General features: G+C 43.0%; 1 protein-coding gene across 1 annotated transcript in view; it reads left to right on the forward strand.

Moving 5' to 3' along the window:
- BLTP3B (bridge-like lipid transfer protein family member 3B) overlaps window positions 1-17,493 on the forward strand; it is a 291,550-nt gene that overhangs the window by 172,489 nt on the left and 101,568 nt on the right. The window contains exons 13-14 of the mRNA XM_085653855.1: window positions 5,310-5,503; window positions 10,842-12,301. Coding sequence (XP_085509981.1) covers window positions 5,310-5,503; window positions 10,842-12,301 — 1,654 coding nt within the window. The remainder of the gene's footprint in view (window positions 1-5,309; window positions 5,504-10,841; window positions 12,302-17,493) is intronic.

Below are 17,493 nucleotides of genomic sequence, written 5' to 3' on the forward strand. Positions count from 1 at the left end.
CTACTCCTTAAAAATCACCGACTTCCTGCGCGTGCACTGATTGTCAGTGTGCATGCGTTTGTAGAGGTCCTGAGGCGGAAGCCGGGACTGTTGAGTGAGTGAGGAGAAGAGTTTTAATAATTTTAAAATGCTTTTAAAGATTAATTTTAAAAGTGTCTTTGGATCGTAATTGCTTTTAAAGATTAATTTTAAAAGTGTCTTTGGATCGTATTGTACTGCTTTTTAGCGTAACGCTGTGATTTGGGGGCACGCTCACCTTATTTAGGCTTGAACGCTGCTTCTCCTGTTCCCGCGCTGCGAGCCTCCCTGCCCCATCTCAGCCAACCGGGAGCTGTCGGGGACTCGAGCGAGGGCCGCCATCTTGGTGAGGAGGAGGCGAGCGGCACAGTGCTCGGCCCCTCCCACCCCTACTCCTTAAAAATCACCGACTTCCTGCGCGTGCACTGATTGTCAGTGTGCATGCGTTTGTAGAGGTCCTGAGGCGGAAGCCGGGACTGTTGAGTGAGTGAGGAGAAGAGTTTTAATAATTTTAAATTGCTTTTAAAGATTAATTTTAAAAGTGTCTTTGGATCGTAATTGCTTTTAAAGATTAATTTTAAAAGTGTCTTTGGATCGTATTGTACTGCTTTTTAGCGTAACGCTGTGATTTGGGGGCACGCTCACCTTATTTAGGCTTGAACGCTGCTTCTCCTGTTCCCGCGCTGCGAGCCTCCCTGCCCCATCTCAGCCAACCGGGAGCTGTCGGGGACTCGAGCGAGGGCCGCCATCTTGGTGAGGAGGAGGCGAGCGGCACAGTGTTCGGCCACTCTCACCTCTACGGTTATAAATGAACCACATTCACAGGAAGCGCAGCGGACGAGCGCAGCGGGCGCGTCGACGGCGCGTCGAAGACAAGCCCGTCTGCGCCCGTCCGCGCCGGTACGGGTCAAGGGGCCATGAGCTCGGCCCCGCAACCCAGTGACAGTGTAGGCATACCACGATTAATGTATACAAAAGACAAGCTAATGTCACTTAACACTAAAATCCGACAGGGCCATCCTCAATGTGCTAAAGTGGAGCCCTTTAACATCACGGGCCCACTCAGCTGACAGATATGCAGATGGGATAACAAACCTAAAGACAACCCGACTCCAAGAAATCCTTCCAACCTTGACATATCCTGTATTTACTTGAATACACGATCTCTTCCCAAACACTCTATTGAACTTTGGGACACTTTATATCAAATACAACCGGACTTAGTGTTCCTCACGGAGACTTGGCTTGATACCCACAGCACTCCCGACATCGCAATGGCACTCCCCATAGGCTACAAAATCCTAAACCTCAACAGACCCAATAAGAAGGGTGGAGGTGTAGCCATGCTATTCAAAGAAAAGTTCACTTGCACCCAAGAAGTGCCCACACAGGATAGCAATCATGAAGTAATGATTTATTCAGTCTCTCTAGGAACCTATCCATTGATGGGAGGAGCTATCATCTATAACCCCCCAGGAAGTACAGTAGAATTTAGCACGCAGCTTCTCTCTCAGATACTCCCTGCTTGCCTAAAACATAAAAATCTCCTAGTATTAGGAGACTTCAATGTACACTTCGAGTCTCATACCAATTCACTCACTAAGCATCTTGCAGATAATATGGGAATCCTGCAACTAAAACAAATAGTCAACGAGGTCACACATAGAGCAGGACATAGATTGGACCTGATATTTACAAACATTGAGACCACAATTATTAACAACATTGTGCCTCTCACCTGGACTGATCATTTCAGGATTGACTTTAACATCAGCCTACCGATAAAAAATATGAGACCAATGATACAGACACCAGTTACAACCAGAAATTGGAAAAAATTCTCATTGGAGAAATTCCAACAACACTTCCACTTTCACACTAATCCGGGCTTCGCAATAGAAGAAGAAATCAACGGTCTGCATAAAAGTATAGGAGACGCACTTGAACACTGTTCAACGAACGTTACTAAAACTAAACCCAGACGTACATTGTCGGAAAAATGGTATGGCCCAGATCTTAAAACTCTCAAAAGAAAATGCACTATGTTGGAACATAAATGGAGGTTAAGTAAAACCACGAAGGACAGATCCATCTATAAGAAGGAATTGAAAGCCTATAATGCAGCCATACGGAAAGCAAAAAAAGACTTTTTCTCTCAGCAAATACTTGAACATAAACATTCCTCTAAACAACTCTTTAAAATTGTTAGAGAGCTCTGCAATCCCCCTAGTCTCACAACAAACCTGGTACCTTCACAGGAAGGATGTAATAAAATCAGTAATTTTTTCTTTGATAAAATCGATAAAATCTACTCATCCTTCTCAAGTCATGACTTGGATTCGACAGAGCTTGATACGGATGCTGAGCCTTGCTTCTTGGCCAGCTGCTCTGCCTTTGGCCCTTTTTCAGAGGAAGACGTAGCCAAAGTCATGTCAGAAATTAAATCGGGCTCTCCACTGGACCCGTGTCCATACCACATATTCCTACAATTAATTCCGTTAATTGGTCCAATAGTGACGCAAGTTCTAAACCAGTCTCTAGACCAGGCGGTGTTTCCTACTATTTGGAAAACAGCGGTAGTGACTCCTTTATTAAAAAAAGCAGGTGCGGACATAAACAATCCAGCTAACTACCGACCCATCTCACTACTGCCATACCTTTCAAAAGTGTTGGAGAAACTGGTAAACAGGCAATTGTCAAATTTTTTGGAAACTAATAATCTGCTTGATGCCTCGCAGACAGGATTTAGGTCCAATAACAGCACTGAGACAACCCTTTTGGCAGTACTGGATGACATCAGAACCCAGGTTGATGCGGGTAAAACGGTGGCACTGATATTGTTAGACTTATCAGCGGCTTTTGATACCGTATCCCACAACCTCCTATTAAGAATGTTAGCTGCAAAAGGAATACAGGGAAAAGCCCTGACTTGGCTAAATTCTTTTCTATCCGACAGATCGCAATCTGTCCGACTAGGCAGCTATACTTCCACCCCTCGAAAGATCAAGTTTGGGGTACCGCAGGGGGCATCATTAAGCCCAACGTTATTCAATGTTTATGTCTCATCGTTGGCCACCCTTGGGAAGAAGTGGGGCGTTAACATCTGTTCATATGCAGATGATACGCAACTAATGATTGCATTAGATGACGATGATGGCTCTAAAAACAGACTGCTCAATTGCCTTTCCGAACTATCTAGTTGGATGCACAATCATTGCCTGAAACTAAATGCCGATAAATCGGAGATTCTACTGTTCGGTGGTTCCCAACAGCTCTGGGATGACACCTGGTGGCCCAACAGCCTTGGCACACCCCCCAAACCAACTCTGATGGCAAAGAATCTGGGAGTCCATATCGACAATGTATTGTCAATGAAAGACCATGTAACAATCACCTGTGGTAAAGGCTTTGCGATTCTGAAAATGCTACGAAGAGTATTTCCCTGGATTCCCCTGGAATGCAGAAAGATCCTAGTCCAGTCACTATTAATCAGTAGACTCGATTATGGGAATTCCCTGTTCGTTGGCATGGCAGACTATCTATTTTCAAAGCTTCAGATTGTTCAGAACGCGGCAGCAAAAGCCGTATGCAACAAAAAGAAATACGACTCCGCTACTAGCTGCCTAAAAACTCTGCACTGGCTGCCTATGAGAGAAAGGGCCTCTTTCAAAATTCTGTGCATCACCTATAGAGTATTACACGATACCGGCCCGACCATCCTGAAAAATAGAGTCAATTTCTATGCTCCAAACAGAAATCTTAGATCTCAATTTACCGCAAGAGCAGCAGCCACCCGTATAAAGAAGGCTAGGGCGGGTGGCCGTGCCTTCTCACATCTGGCTGCAAACATGTGGAACAAACTACCAATTGACTTAAGACTGACCGACGATTACCTCATCTTTAGAAAGAAACTTAAAACCATGTTGTTCCCCAAGACTCACTAAACTAGTATTGACCCCTATGAACTCGCTGTATATTGTACAATCTTAGCGCCATGATATCCTTCGGGATGAATGCCAGCGCTTTAGAAATACTTTTACCATTACCATTACCACACACTCCCCCATCCACAAAAGCTAAATTGGAGGTCGCGCATTCTCCTACACAGCGCCCAAGACATGGAACGACCTCCTTCATCACATCAGAGCCTTCCCTTCACTTCTTCAGTGCCACAAGAAGCTTGAAGACCTGGCTCTTCGTATAAGCACCTTGGGCACCTCACACCCACACACCTGCCCAAGCGCCTGGATAGCCTCTGGGGTGATTAGTGCGCTATACAAATCAATGTAACAAAACATACTGGTCCAATGAGAATAAGTCAGAGAGGAATAGAGGAAGACTGGGAACGAGTCCGGAAGGAACTGTTTGCCCCACATGGATCACAGTGTGGTAATAAAGCGAGGGTCACAATGCCTTTTCTTAACCAAACTAGTGACATTTAGCGCCTCAACTAGGTCTTCAAAATAAGGCATTCCTTCTGCTTTGTAGTGTCCCTTCATAATAAGCAAAGGAATCCCAAAGGAATGCTTTCAATCTCCTCCATCTGATTAGCGTGTGTCTGGATCGTCTTTTGGAGGAGGCGTGGGTGGTCTGTGCTCCCTGACCACCCCTTGCCTTAAGAGAGGGTAGTGAAATGCAGACAAGGGCTCCACATGTTATAAGGGTCAACCCAAATGCTTTGAAGCAGTCCCCTGTTGTGGTTGCCCAATATGCATGCTTGAAGGCCTTTATCTCCATTCCCAATGGTCTTATGTGGATGGGAGCACACACTTACTGGACAACTGGTTACCTGCAACATTTGTATGTGCTCGGAACGTGGCTGTGCTTGGATTACTATTGCTGTACTCTTGATCTCCTTGTCTACTTATGTTTGAGATGTAGAAATCAGTGTTTGAGCTACAAGTCATTAAGCTCTAAACTGTTTATCAAAAGCAGAGTTTTGAACTGTAACATGTGAATTCTCAACTAACCTTCAAAAACTAGAATCAAAGGGTTTGGGAAAAGCTTGACAGCCAAATGCCTACAGCCAACTTTAAAAGTGGATTTAATTCAAAACCCTGATTTTGCTACAGATTTAAGAGATTCCCGAATATAAAATTAACATGCTCACACATACTTGTTTTATTAGACTATAAGATCTATCCATGTATAATGACAACTGATTGGTAGGTGGGGTTGGCGTACAAGTTAGTGTTTGTAACTGCAAAATTGTTTTATTGGAAGTTTTTAAAAGAATGTTCTTGAAATTACTACTTTTGTAATGTTGCATTTACATCTTGTTCCCCCTTCAGTTCCCTGCTCCAATTTGTATGCCCAGCTGAATGCCCTGCAGATAATTCTGGATCACAGAAGTATCCTTTGGCTCAACCAGTTTGTCTTGGATTTGAGACAGAGTCTTAGTCAATTCATGGCTATGTACAAACTAAATGACAGTTCCAAATCTGAAGAGCATATTGATGTCCGAGTCGACGGGCTAATGCTAAAGGTAACATACTGGAACTTTTTATACCATATTGTATGTTATGGTGTGCTTTTACAATCATACTGCTGAAAGAAAGTATGGTTCCATTATTATTTGTGAAAGGGTAGATTTTTCCATTGTGTATTTTACTGAGTACAAGTTTTCTGGTTTCTGATCTTAATTAATCTTGCAAAACCAAAGGAGATGATGGACGGAGTGTTGAACATTGCAAGCACTCACCCCCAGTCAACTGATCTGGGTTTAATCCATCATCATTCTTTAGCTCGCTGCACCACCCCAGTTCAGACATGGCCATATGCAAATCAGTCTGACCTTGTGCCTCATGGGAACAGTCTAGCCCGAACTGCCAAGCCATGTCGTCCCTGGACAGGAAAAAAGCATCCTTGGACCGGTTTCTGGCTAATCAGCCAGAATAGCTTGAATCCAGTGGCAAAGTGAGCAAGGGACCCACGTATGGGCATACCCTGCGAACTTAGGGCGAACAAAGCAAAACCAAAGGGGATGATGGACAGAGTGTTGAACATTGCAAGCACTCGCCCCCAGTCAACTGATCTGAGTTTAATCCATCATCATTCTTTAGCTCACTCCACTACCCCAGTTCAGACATCGCCATATGCAAATCAGTATGACCCTGTGCCTCATGGGAACAGTCCAGCCCGAACTGCCAAGCCATGTCTTCCCTGGACCGGAAAAAAGCATCCTGGGACCGGTTTCTGGCTAATCAGCCGTCATCAGTCAGGATAGCTTGAATCCAGTGGCAAAGTGAGCAACGGACCCACGTCTGGGCATACCCTGCCAACTTAGGGCGAACAAAGCAAAACCAACTGTTGTTTTTGCATTTGTCACCCCGAGTGGGACGGGTATGCCCAGACGTGGGTCCCGTGCTCTCCATGCCACTGGAATCAAGCTATCCTGGCTGAAGAGGGGTGAATCCCCGAAACCGGTCCTAGGATGCTTGTTTCCAGTCCAGAGAGGACCTGGCTTGGCAGTTCGGGCTGGACTGTTCCCATGAGGCACAGGGTCAAGACTGATTTGCATATGGCTGGGTTCAAACTGGAATGGCATGGTGAGCAAAAAAACGATGGATTTAGGCCCAGATCTCTGTACTGGGGTGAATGTATGACATTGTTCTGCATTCTGTTGTTTTTTCCTTAATTAATCTTGTCTTGTTTCTTACTTGGCCAGAAACAACATGTTCTGGGCTATGACTTTGTGAACTCGAACTTTAAAGTCCATCTTGTGTACTTGGAGAATATCTCTTGCAGAAAATCTCTTAAGATAAAAAGACTTAGGGCCTGATTATGAGTTTGGTGGTCCGATGGACCGCCAAACCCACGGTGGCGGTGCGGCCCAACTGCCTTATTCCAAGTTGGGCAGTCGGACCACCATTGGACTGCTGCTACTGCCAGGGATAGGTGTTCCCTGGTGGTCTTGCACCAGTCTGAGGCCGCAACATGCTGGCAGTGCGGCTGCGGCACCGCCAAGCATATTTAAGTTTCCTCACTGCCACAGTTTTAATGGCAGTGAGCCTGCCATGAAAACTGTGGCAGTGAGGAAACTAAGGAGGCTCTACAGGGCCCCCTGTTGCCTCAGGGTCATGGGATGCATGCAGAGGGGCACATGGTGTGCCCCTCTGTCTGCATGCACACCAGTTCCTGCTTAGCATGGACTGCACCAGTCCATGACATGCAGAAACAAGCTTTGGCGTTCCCATTGTAGTGCCTTTCTAAGGCTCACCACCTGGAACCACCAATGCACCGCCCGCCAGACAAGGAGAAAACTCCTAATCTGGCAGGTGGGTGCCAGTGGAGTTTGCCGGTGTGGGAGCAGAGTTCTGGCATGGCTGCCTGCTCCCACACTGCCAAACTTGTAATCAGGCACTTAGATACTAAAGAATTGACCCTGACCCCTTTACTTTCACTGCACCCTCTTCTGGAATGCCATTTTTCCAGTTAGGGGTCTTCTTCCACAGTATGTACCATTTAGTAGTTATCTCTTAAATGTTTCTGATATGTACAGTTTGGATGCATTTTTTCAGAAGTCTGCAGAAGCTGCTGTTCAATTATTTTTAAGCTACGTATTAGTTATCCAAATTAAAGGTCATCTCCCAATCCAAACCTTTTTTCTTTGAAACACAGTAGAAAGTTTGGAACTGGATATATGAATGACCAATCCTCAAATTCAGAGACAGATCACCAACGGGGACCCCTTCCTCAGAACGGCAACATACAAGGTGCTCTCATGCTGATGTGGGTGCTGGGGGCTCCCGGTCTGCCGCCAGCCTTGCTACATCATCAGAGCAGAGCTGTGTACCACTGGCCTCAGAGACTGCACCATGAACATCCTGGCAAAAACCAAGAGACTAATGGACCAATCAAATGGAGCCTCACAAAACCCTGGTCCTGGATGCTACAGCAAACGACAACAGTGAACCGGCTGATTCCTTGCCACACAATGATTGACAAGGCTCCCCATCCCGGGATCCATCCCCCCTCAGCTCTCCAGCTGGATGAGAGCCCGCTCTTGTTCTTTAGAAGATAATTGGCATCTCTTCATACGTTTCCCCTTTTCCCTCTACCTACCTTTTTCTCTACTCCCCTCTTCTACTTCTCTTTTTATGTGCTCCTTAACTACAGCAGTTGTTTACTTTGACACGGTAGGTGCAGTGAGAGTTCTCTATTCATCACCTCAGACTTTTTGGTCCATCAGACCTCTTGCCCCAGTACAGAGTTGTGGATCAGAGATGGCCTGGAGTGGGCATTAGGTGAAGAAGTGCCCATTAAATTATCCAGCAAAGATGACAAAGTGGATGGGGACTTGGAGATATGGGCAGAGGTGCCTTACTTTTGGAGCCTTTCAGATTTGTTCTCAGTCATGAGTCTGTCTGTTTAAAAATGGATATTCATATACCTGGATGTCAGTCTTGCTGTCAGCTTCCGGTTTCCAATTTGGTGCTGAAATGTAGCGTTTATGAGCAGTTTCCCTGCAACTTTAGACCATGAATCCCTTTATCTTACTTGAGTGAATATTGGAAGAGTATTTGTCTCTTCATGCTTCTCTAAACTTATTGACTTCTCTGTTATGGAAATGTACTTTTTGTTTATCATTTTTTTTTTAGAACATTTACCTTACTTTAACTACAATAAGTTTTATCCATGCCCTTTGGATTTAATATTTCCAGTTGGTGTACGAAATGCGCATTAAAATGAAGCATGGCTCACCATGCATGGTTTCTGGTAGTGATCATTATCTCGAAACTTTGCCAATGCAGTTGTGATGACCAAACATAATTCCACCTCCGTTGTAAGCCAGGTCTTTAAACCCCTTTTAGCTGGGTTGCTAGACTGTTGGGTTTAAAAACAAAGTTGCTCATAATATGCATACATGCATGACTTTTCGTCAGCAGGCTTCATCCATTTGTCTGTAAAAATGCAATTCACATTTTGCTTCCACCTACCACAGCCTATAGCATGGGGCAGCCCACTTCACCTATTGGCTCTCTTCACTTTGAGTGACTCCACAAGCTTGTGCACAATGCTCCCATCTCCCTAAAAATAGTAGTGCCTTCCTCCTTGGTGGCAAAGCTGATTCGAAGTGCCTGTTTAATTGTTTTATATTAACTTGAATACTGAATGCTTATTTTACCTGTTCTTTGATTGGATGTGGGGATTTACAATCTGTCGTCTTTTTAAAGTTGCAATAATAAAGTATTTAAGTGACATTGCAACATTTTACTCACTGGTTAGGTCATGATTTTTTCATGTCTCCTTCATAAACAACAATAATAAACAATACATGACATAGATGAACGGTTTCTTATGTAAAAAAAAAGGCATAACGGCCACAGCAGAGGGTGTGTTTTAAATATAAAATATGTATTACAAGCATATGTTGGCCATGTTTACATGGTGGCATAGTTTCTTTTTAAGGTCTAGCCTGCACAGCACTTTTGAAATCAATTGTTTTTAATATATACTTAAAAGAGGCTTACATCCTGTCTTCTCTCTTTAGTGGCTTTTCATTGTTTACTGTGCGTATCACTTACCTTTCCTCCATTTCTTTTGGCTGTAGCATATTTTCCTGCATATACCAACGCTTGTTCTTCGTCTGCTTCTCTGATCAGTTTCCCGTAGCCGAAATACTGTTAACATCCGCTTTGGTGGAACTATTTTTTCATAAAGTCTTGCTTCTTATTTCTTTTTCGTCTTGCAGCAGATTTATATATCAACTTCTCATCCGGAGAGATCACGTGATTTGCCGAGGATCACAGGATTTTGCGCGGTGGAGACTCGAACTGACTCGAACCGGGATCCCCAGTTCTCGAGTCAGCAGCTCTGGCCACTGCGCCACATCCTCGCCACTCCCATGTTACTTGTCAGGGACCTCTTTCCTTTGTCCCATACAGTGATTGATAAACAGCTTTTATTCATCACATAGGCGAAACGGAATGCTTGTTATTTTTGTGACATACGCTTGCTGTAAAATATAGCCATTGCACCAGCTAGCCAAAGCCATGCCAATGCTTATTAGGTATGGAATTATCCTAAACCTTTTATTTTTCCTAAATCTAAAGCATTTGTTCATTCACTGAAGGATTTTCACTCTGCATTCTTTAGCCATTGGTCTTCATCATTCACATTTGGTTCCGCTCACCCCGGCATACAGCATAGAGGATCAGCCCCCATCAGCAGTTCTGTCCCCGCCCTCTGAGTGATGGCATTTTCTTTGTGTACAGTGTACCAGAAAAGTAGACCCCTTCAGTGCCAGAGACTGGAGGGATAGTGTGTCCTTTTTTGAAAAACATTTTCGCTTTAGTAAACTTCTATCTTTTTTATTTTTGCGAGGCTCAAGTTCACTGATGCCAGACCCTCTCTGCCGCTTGCATTGTACCACATCCCGTGTGGACACCACAAGCAGTATCGTTTGTTATGTGGGCTTTAAAACTATTCCCAAATAGCCACCCATGCATGCGTGGCCACCTTAGAATGATTTTTGACTACGTGTAAGAGAAAACACTGAATGATGGACAAAGGAAACAAGCATTGGTTAAAGACTGACTCATTGCCTTTCCCAAAGCTTGGTACTGTTTACCTATGTAAGGAGAGCAGGAAAGAAGAAACCTGTTCTTGACTGAAGTAGCCATGAAGAGTTAATTCTCTTTCTTCGCAGGAGTGGAAAAGCATTCTGGAAAGCATTGGTTGTCATAGTAACTTTTTTTTTTTTTATATAAATGGCGTTTGTAACTTGCTTAAATCTTGATGGTTTGAAGTATTATGCCTGGTAAATGTTTTGTATGATGCACATATTTATACTTGTTTAAAATATTTGTTTGTTCTTTCAGTGTATCGTGCCTTCAGAAAAGAAGCTGAACTGCCATCCTGATCAACCCCAAGCCATTTCCATTCAAACATCTGAAGTGATTGCTACAAATACAAGGCAATCGCCAAACTGCAGACGTTCAGACCTGGAATCCCTGTTCCAAGACTTTAAAAAACATAACTTTTTTAATAAATCTTTCACTGACTTTCCACGATGCTCTGATAGTTTTGATATTCTGCACCCTATATTCCAAAGACATGCTTTTGAACAAGATACTAAGATGCACGATGTTTACAAAGGATATGTTACTCCAAAATTGAATGTACATGCACTGAAGGCCTCTGCTGCTAAAGATATCTGGGCAATACACTTTTCCCAGTTCTGGGTGGACTATGAAGGAATGAAAAGTGGAAAAGGTCGACCGATTAACTTTGTAGATTCGTTTCCTCTTTCTGTTTGGATTTGCCAGCCAGTGAAATATGCACAATCACAGAAGGAGTTCACTTCGGGTGGTCACAATACTTGTAATATTCCAAAAAGCGATTCAATGGACATAGCCAGTCGCTTACAACGCAAACAGCTCTTAAAACAATATTACAGCACTGAATTGGGACTAACCTGTGATGTACAAAAATCAAACTCTTCACCTAACATTTCGACAGTAGCATCTCCTCACTGTCCTGCCAGTGCTGATATACATGTCCTCATTCATTGTCAGAAACATGTGAGTATGCAAATAAACCACTACCAATTTATTTTCTTACTCCTGCTTCAAAGGCACATGGAGCAGGTATTGGAAAATGTCAAGAGCGATGGAGAGGCAGTCACAGGCAAACCAGCTAAAGACACAAATGTATGTGTTGGTACTCTTCTTAAGAGTGCTGAAGTTGCTTTATTGCTCCATCCTCTTCCTCAAGACAATTCTTGCAAATCTCCTATGCGTGATGATGGAGATGGTCCAGCTGTAGTACTGGAGAGCAAGTTAAACAGCAAAAATGTGGATGAGTCTTGCAGGGTAGTGGGTGATAGTAATTCTATTAACACCGAACTCAACAAGATCCCCACATCAGATCCCCTCCTCGGCAAATCAACAAGTGTTCCAGATCTTCACAACAGTGTGTTTCCTGACAGCCTTGCAAATCATGCCATGGACTTGGAGATAGAAAAACATGGTGAAGTTCTAAATAGAGGCAGTTCTGACAATGACTGCTTGCCAGTAAATGACAAGATAAGTACATTGTATCCTTTGGATTCAGAGAAGGAGGTTAGCAAATGTAAAGAGGAAACCAACAAGCAAATCCTATATAAACATGGAGCTGAAAATGATTTCTCAAGTCTTTCATCAGTCCAGGACATGGTACATATAGAACCTTTGCTAAAAGACCATGATTTTAAACCAGAAATTTTAAATTCTCAAGATATTGAAATAAGCAAAGGGACTCTGTCAGCATGTTCATTGGATTCAGCTCCATTAAACTTAAGGTATAAGAAACGTTTATTCAGATTTTTTTTTAATGTACAACTTTGGATGTGTGGCAAGTATAGTACTATACTTTTATAACACTGTTCAATCTACACCTTGATAGAACCATTTCACGCATGCTGTTTTGTGTTAGGTTATGGATAAAGAAAATGTTCTATAATATATATAATTTACAGTGCACAATAGCAATAGAAGAGACCACACTGTATCAGTTCCTCGTCTTGGACCTGTATGGATGGACGGGCCTCTCGCCACCTGAAAAGGGTACTCCTGGAAAATTGCAAATTGGAGCACTTATGATTTCTGCCCCTCTGAAACAAATCAGTTGAGGGCTAGATGAGTGCTAGGGCCAAAAGCTCTTGTGTATATTGTTAGATTGCATGTTTTGGTCAAAGAAGGAATGTTGGGCCCTTCAATGTGCTTTGTTCCTGAATGGATGTTAAAAACTGTTTTGCACTGACTTAGCATTTGAAAGATCTCTCTAATAGTACAAGCGTTATTAAATTATTTTCTCACAATATAGAGCATCCTGAAGCTATGCTGGTAAAGGGAAATCAAACTGAGTCTATTCCCACGCACCCCTACAACTGCCTGTGCATAATGGCAGGCCCAGTGCAAGGTTTTCTGGCACCCTAGGGAGAGAGATGTTTTAGGTAACTTCTTCCCATAGCAATGATGAAATTTATGCTTCTAGAAACAATCTGGCATTCCCTAGCTCATGGTGCCATAGGCAGCAGTCTAGTACAGCATTACCAATGCCCAGGTCCTGGGAATGGTGTTTCTACATCACAGTCTAACTACTTTGTATGAGTTACTCATTTTTATATTTATTTATGTTTTACTTGTATTTTGTTTTTTTTTGCTAGTTTTGTGAAGCACTGCGTGTTGCCTGTTTGTTATGACTAATTGTTGGCAAAGGCAAAATATCTATTGCATAGCAATTGAAAAGGGGAAGTTAGGGCCCTGTTCGAGAGGGTAAGCAGCTATATTTTTTAGTAAGTACCCGTGTTTTTATCTGGGTTTAGTTAATAGCAAGTTTGCCGAGTTTATTTTCAAAAGTTTCGCAAGCTGCTTGTGGTTTGATTCAGATCTCCAATTAGTGCAAAGATATTTCAAAGTTTGAACCCTTGTGTGCCTCTGTGTTTCATTCTCTTTAAGTGTTCATTAGATGTGCAGACATTGAGCAGTGGTTTCTGGTCGGGACATAACGAGTTGTACATTTCTGCATATAGTCTGGATCTTTTCCTCAGTATATTTTATGGATGGAAGGCTTTTAATATATATTCCTTGTATTTACCAGAAGGAGGAAATGGAGGGTTTAAGGGTAGCTTTGATATAATTCCAGTTGCAGAAGTAAAGACCCTCTCTGGCTGCCTGCTTCTGAAGTCTTTGGAGAGTGGCAATGATTTTGTGTAGTGATCAAGATATAATATATCAGAGTAGTCCGAGAGCTCAACTTGATGGTAAGTATAAAGAATTGGGAGGATTTGTCGGGAGGGAGAGCTGCATGCTCACAACGTATGATACAACATCAACTTGATATAATTGTATTTTATTGTACAGTTGTATTTTGTATATAGATTTTTTCCATGATAAACCCTCATCAAAGGACAATTACAAATACCATTTAAAACCTCATAAGATAAGTAAGTTATGGTAATGTCATATTGTGCTTAGCTGATCTCCATGGAGGCGAGACCACTGTGACTTCAGAACATTCTGATGATGACATGTCAGGATTCTGAAGTGGTCAGGGCCAATTGACAGTTGATGATTGGCTGCGCCAGTTGCATTTTCCTGTATCTCTGACTAATAAAGCACAAGGGTTTCAAACCCAGCAGCGGTGCTTTTAATTATGAAATGTTGGCGATGATCTAGTCAAGCCAGGTGGTGTGTTCCCAGAGATCTGTAAACCCAAAGAAGAAACAACGTCTTGAACACCAATACGGGCGTGCGAGGAAAGGCACCACACAAACACTTGTCAACCGAGTAGTTTTGTTGGGCCGATGTGGTGCGGAGAGTGTGGATAGGACAGGACAAGACTTCATACATGTTGCGCGAGGAGCCCTAACAAGCACTTAAGTACATACTACTGTGAGCAGAGGGTGCCACCCTATACATAATATAATTGGGCCCGGAACGTGTGCCAATCAGCATTTTATTGAGGAGAAAAAAAGTGTGTGATTGAGAAACCTGTGCCACGGTCATATGAGACATTAGCGACTGTTCATGTGACACGAAAGCTCAACGGGGCCCTCGCACTAGACAAGTCCATGGCAGAGCATTCCAAGCCTGCGCCGCCAGCCGGGTAAAAGAACAGCCGCCCAGTCTTAGGCGTTTAAATCGGGGAGTCTCTGCTAGAAGTTGAGAAGACAAACGCAGCTGTCTTACCGGGGTGTAGAAAACCAACCTGTTCTGTAAATAAATGGGACCCAACCCGTACAGGGCTTTATGAGCAATGGATAAGATTTTAAATTTTATACAAGCCTTAACCGGAAGACAATGCAGCGATCGCAAGTGTAAACGCACACTACATCTGCTGGAAAGGCCCAGCAGAAGACGCGGCGGCAGCATTTTGAATCACCTGTAATTTATCCAACAGGTAACCCGGAATGCCAGCATACAAAGCATTGGCGTAATCAAGGCGCGAAAGGATTAGCACACGAACAGCAGCCTTGAGCAAAAGAGGAAGAAACTTCCTCAAAGCCCTAAGAATGCCAAAGCAGGAACCCGTTAGGTTCTTTACCTGTGAGGAAAAAATCAGGTTCTCGCTGAACCAGACCCCAAGGTTCTTGACGGAATCACCCTTAGAACAAGGAAAGGGAAAACCAGGGGGCCATAATCTCCTTCTAAAGTCATCAGGGAAAGCACCATACAAGAGGATCTCCGATTTCTCCTCATTGCATTTAAGCTGAGCCTGAGCGAGCCACTGAAAAACCGAGGAAAGACAGTGTTGAGCAGGGAGGACCGAGTCCTCATCTCGTCCCCAGGAAAACAGCAATTGGGTGTCATAAAATTTTATAAAGAGTAAAAACATTTTGGGCGAGGGAGTAAAGATAAAAACACTAAAGGTATAATCAGTATCCCTGGAAGATTTGGGTCACAAATTTGTCACAGGTGTGGCAGTAAATTTCATTTGGCAGATTCAAGAAATTGCTTTGCACAAAGCAAGGAGTGTCATAAATGTGGGAGTAAAGGACATTATGCACGCAAGTGCAAAGCAACTGGAAAAAAAATAGCTTTTGTAGAGGAGGAAGAAAACGAACATAGAATATTGGTCATCAAGGAAGAGGATGATGAAGAGAGATATAGGAAATAAAGAAAAAAAAACGTCCGAAGGCTGACTTTACAATTGTTGGAAAGATGATATCTTTGATGGTTGACACCGGTTCCTTGTACACCATAATACTAAAGGGGTCATATGAAGCAACCTGGCAAGGGCAGGAGTTGGTACCTTTGAATGGTATTTTGAAAGGTTATCAAGGGTCTAACATTGGAGTGTTGGGGTTTATCATAGCCTCCATTAAGTTTGCAGGTAGATGCACAGAGGGTAAAGTGTACATTGCCCTTAATGGGCCACCCATTTTGGGTTTTGGGTTTGGGTTGGGCACATCAGTACGATTTACAGACAAAGGTAGATCCCAGGGCAATCAATTAGGTTATGGTGGTTGAAGGATGTGATTTGACTACCATCTTGAGTCAAAATGTAAGTATGTTTGAGAAGAAATTAGGGGAAGCAGAGGTTTTCATGCATGAGATTAAATTTAAGAGAAATTCTATTCGAGTTAAGCATGTGGCAAGGAAAATACCGATGGCAGCACATGCTAAAGTCAAAGAAATAATACAGCAGTTGTTAGAGGAAGAGGTAATAGAACCGGTCCAAGCTGGGAATGGTTGACTCTGGTGGTGATTACGAAACAAACAGATGGATCTCTTCTTTTTTGTGTTGACAAGCGCAGCTTGAATGAGAGGGTGATCATGGACAGTTTTCCACTGCCCAATATAAATGAGATAATTATGATGCTATCGGGGGAAGTTTTTCTCAAAACTCGATTTAAGAAGCCCATATCATCAAGCAAAACTCCATCCTAATAATAAACAAGTTACTTCATTCATAACAATCGGGGAGAACTCTCCAATTTAATAGATTACCTTTTGGATTATGCTCGGCGGCTAGTGCTTTTCAGCATCTCATTATACGATTTTGAGTGGCATAGAAAAAAAAGGTGTTTTTTCTGGATGATATCCTAGTTTTCGGGGACAATGAGGTTAAACATAACAGAATCCTGTGTGAAGTGTTAAGAATAGGGGAAGCTGGATTGTCTTTGCGTAAGGAAAATATGTATTTGGGGTGCAGGAAGTTGATTACCTTGGTTACCACGTTGCTAGTGATGATATAAAGCCCAAACAGAACTTAATGAGTGCAACTGTCGATATAGAGACACCATGTGATAGAGATCAATTAAGTCCTTTATGGGACTAGTGGAGTATTACTCCAAACTTGTGTGCGATTTTGCTGGAAAAACTGATCCGTTGAGGGAGTTTTTACACAATGGGAGAATGTTTGTTTGGAATGAAGCACAACTTTCACAAGGATTAAGGATGATATAGCCCAGGCAGGGGTTCTTGTACCAGTCCAAACAGAAAGTCAAACTGTGGTGACTACAGATGCTAGCGTTGTTGGTATTGGTTCAGTATTGGCTCAAAGCATGACAAGGTTGAAAAATACAGTGGTGTTTGCCTCACGTTCCTTAACAGACACTGAAAGAAGGTAATTGGTCATAGACTGTGAGGCATTGACAGCAACCTGGGCCACCCAGTATTTTTTAGTGTTTTTATGGGCAAGAGCATTTACTTTGAGAACTGATCACAAACCCCTTCCTAAGGTGTTGGGGCCTGATGGCACCAAAGACTGTTCAGGGAGGTTAACTAGCTTGGCAGTGAAATTACAAGAATACAATTGTAGTGTCCTGTATGTACCAGGTTGGAAAAACACTGTAGTGGATTACCTCTCAAGACTACCTGATAACAGTAGTGGTGAGATTGACTTCCAATGCGAGGAAGTGGTGGCCAATTCAGATGATGTCACGGAAGGTTTTGAAAATTCCATTTCCAAGCAGGGTTGGATTACAGGTATTAAGAGTGATGACACACTTACGGGTGTAGTAAGACTTATTCAAGACTTATTTCA

The sequence above is a fragment of the Triturus cristatus genome, chromosome 4_1 (assembly GCF_964204655.1).
Source record: "Triturus cristatus chromosome 4_1, aTriCri1.1, whole genome shotgun sequence".
NCBI lineage: Eukaryota > Metazoa > Chordata > Amphibia > Caudata > Salamandridae > Triturus > Triturus cristatus.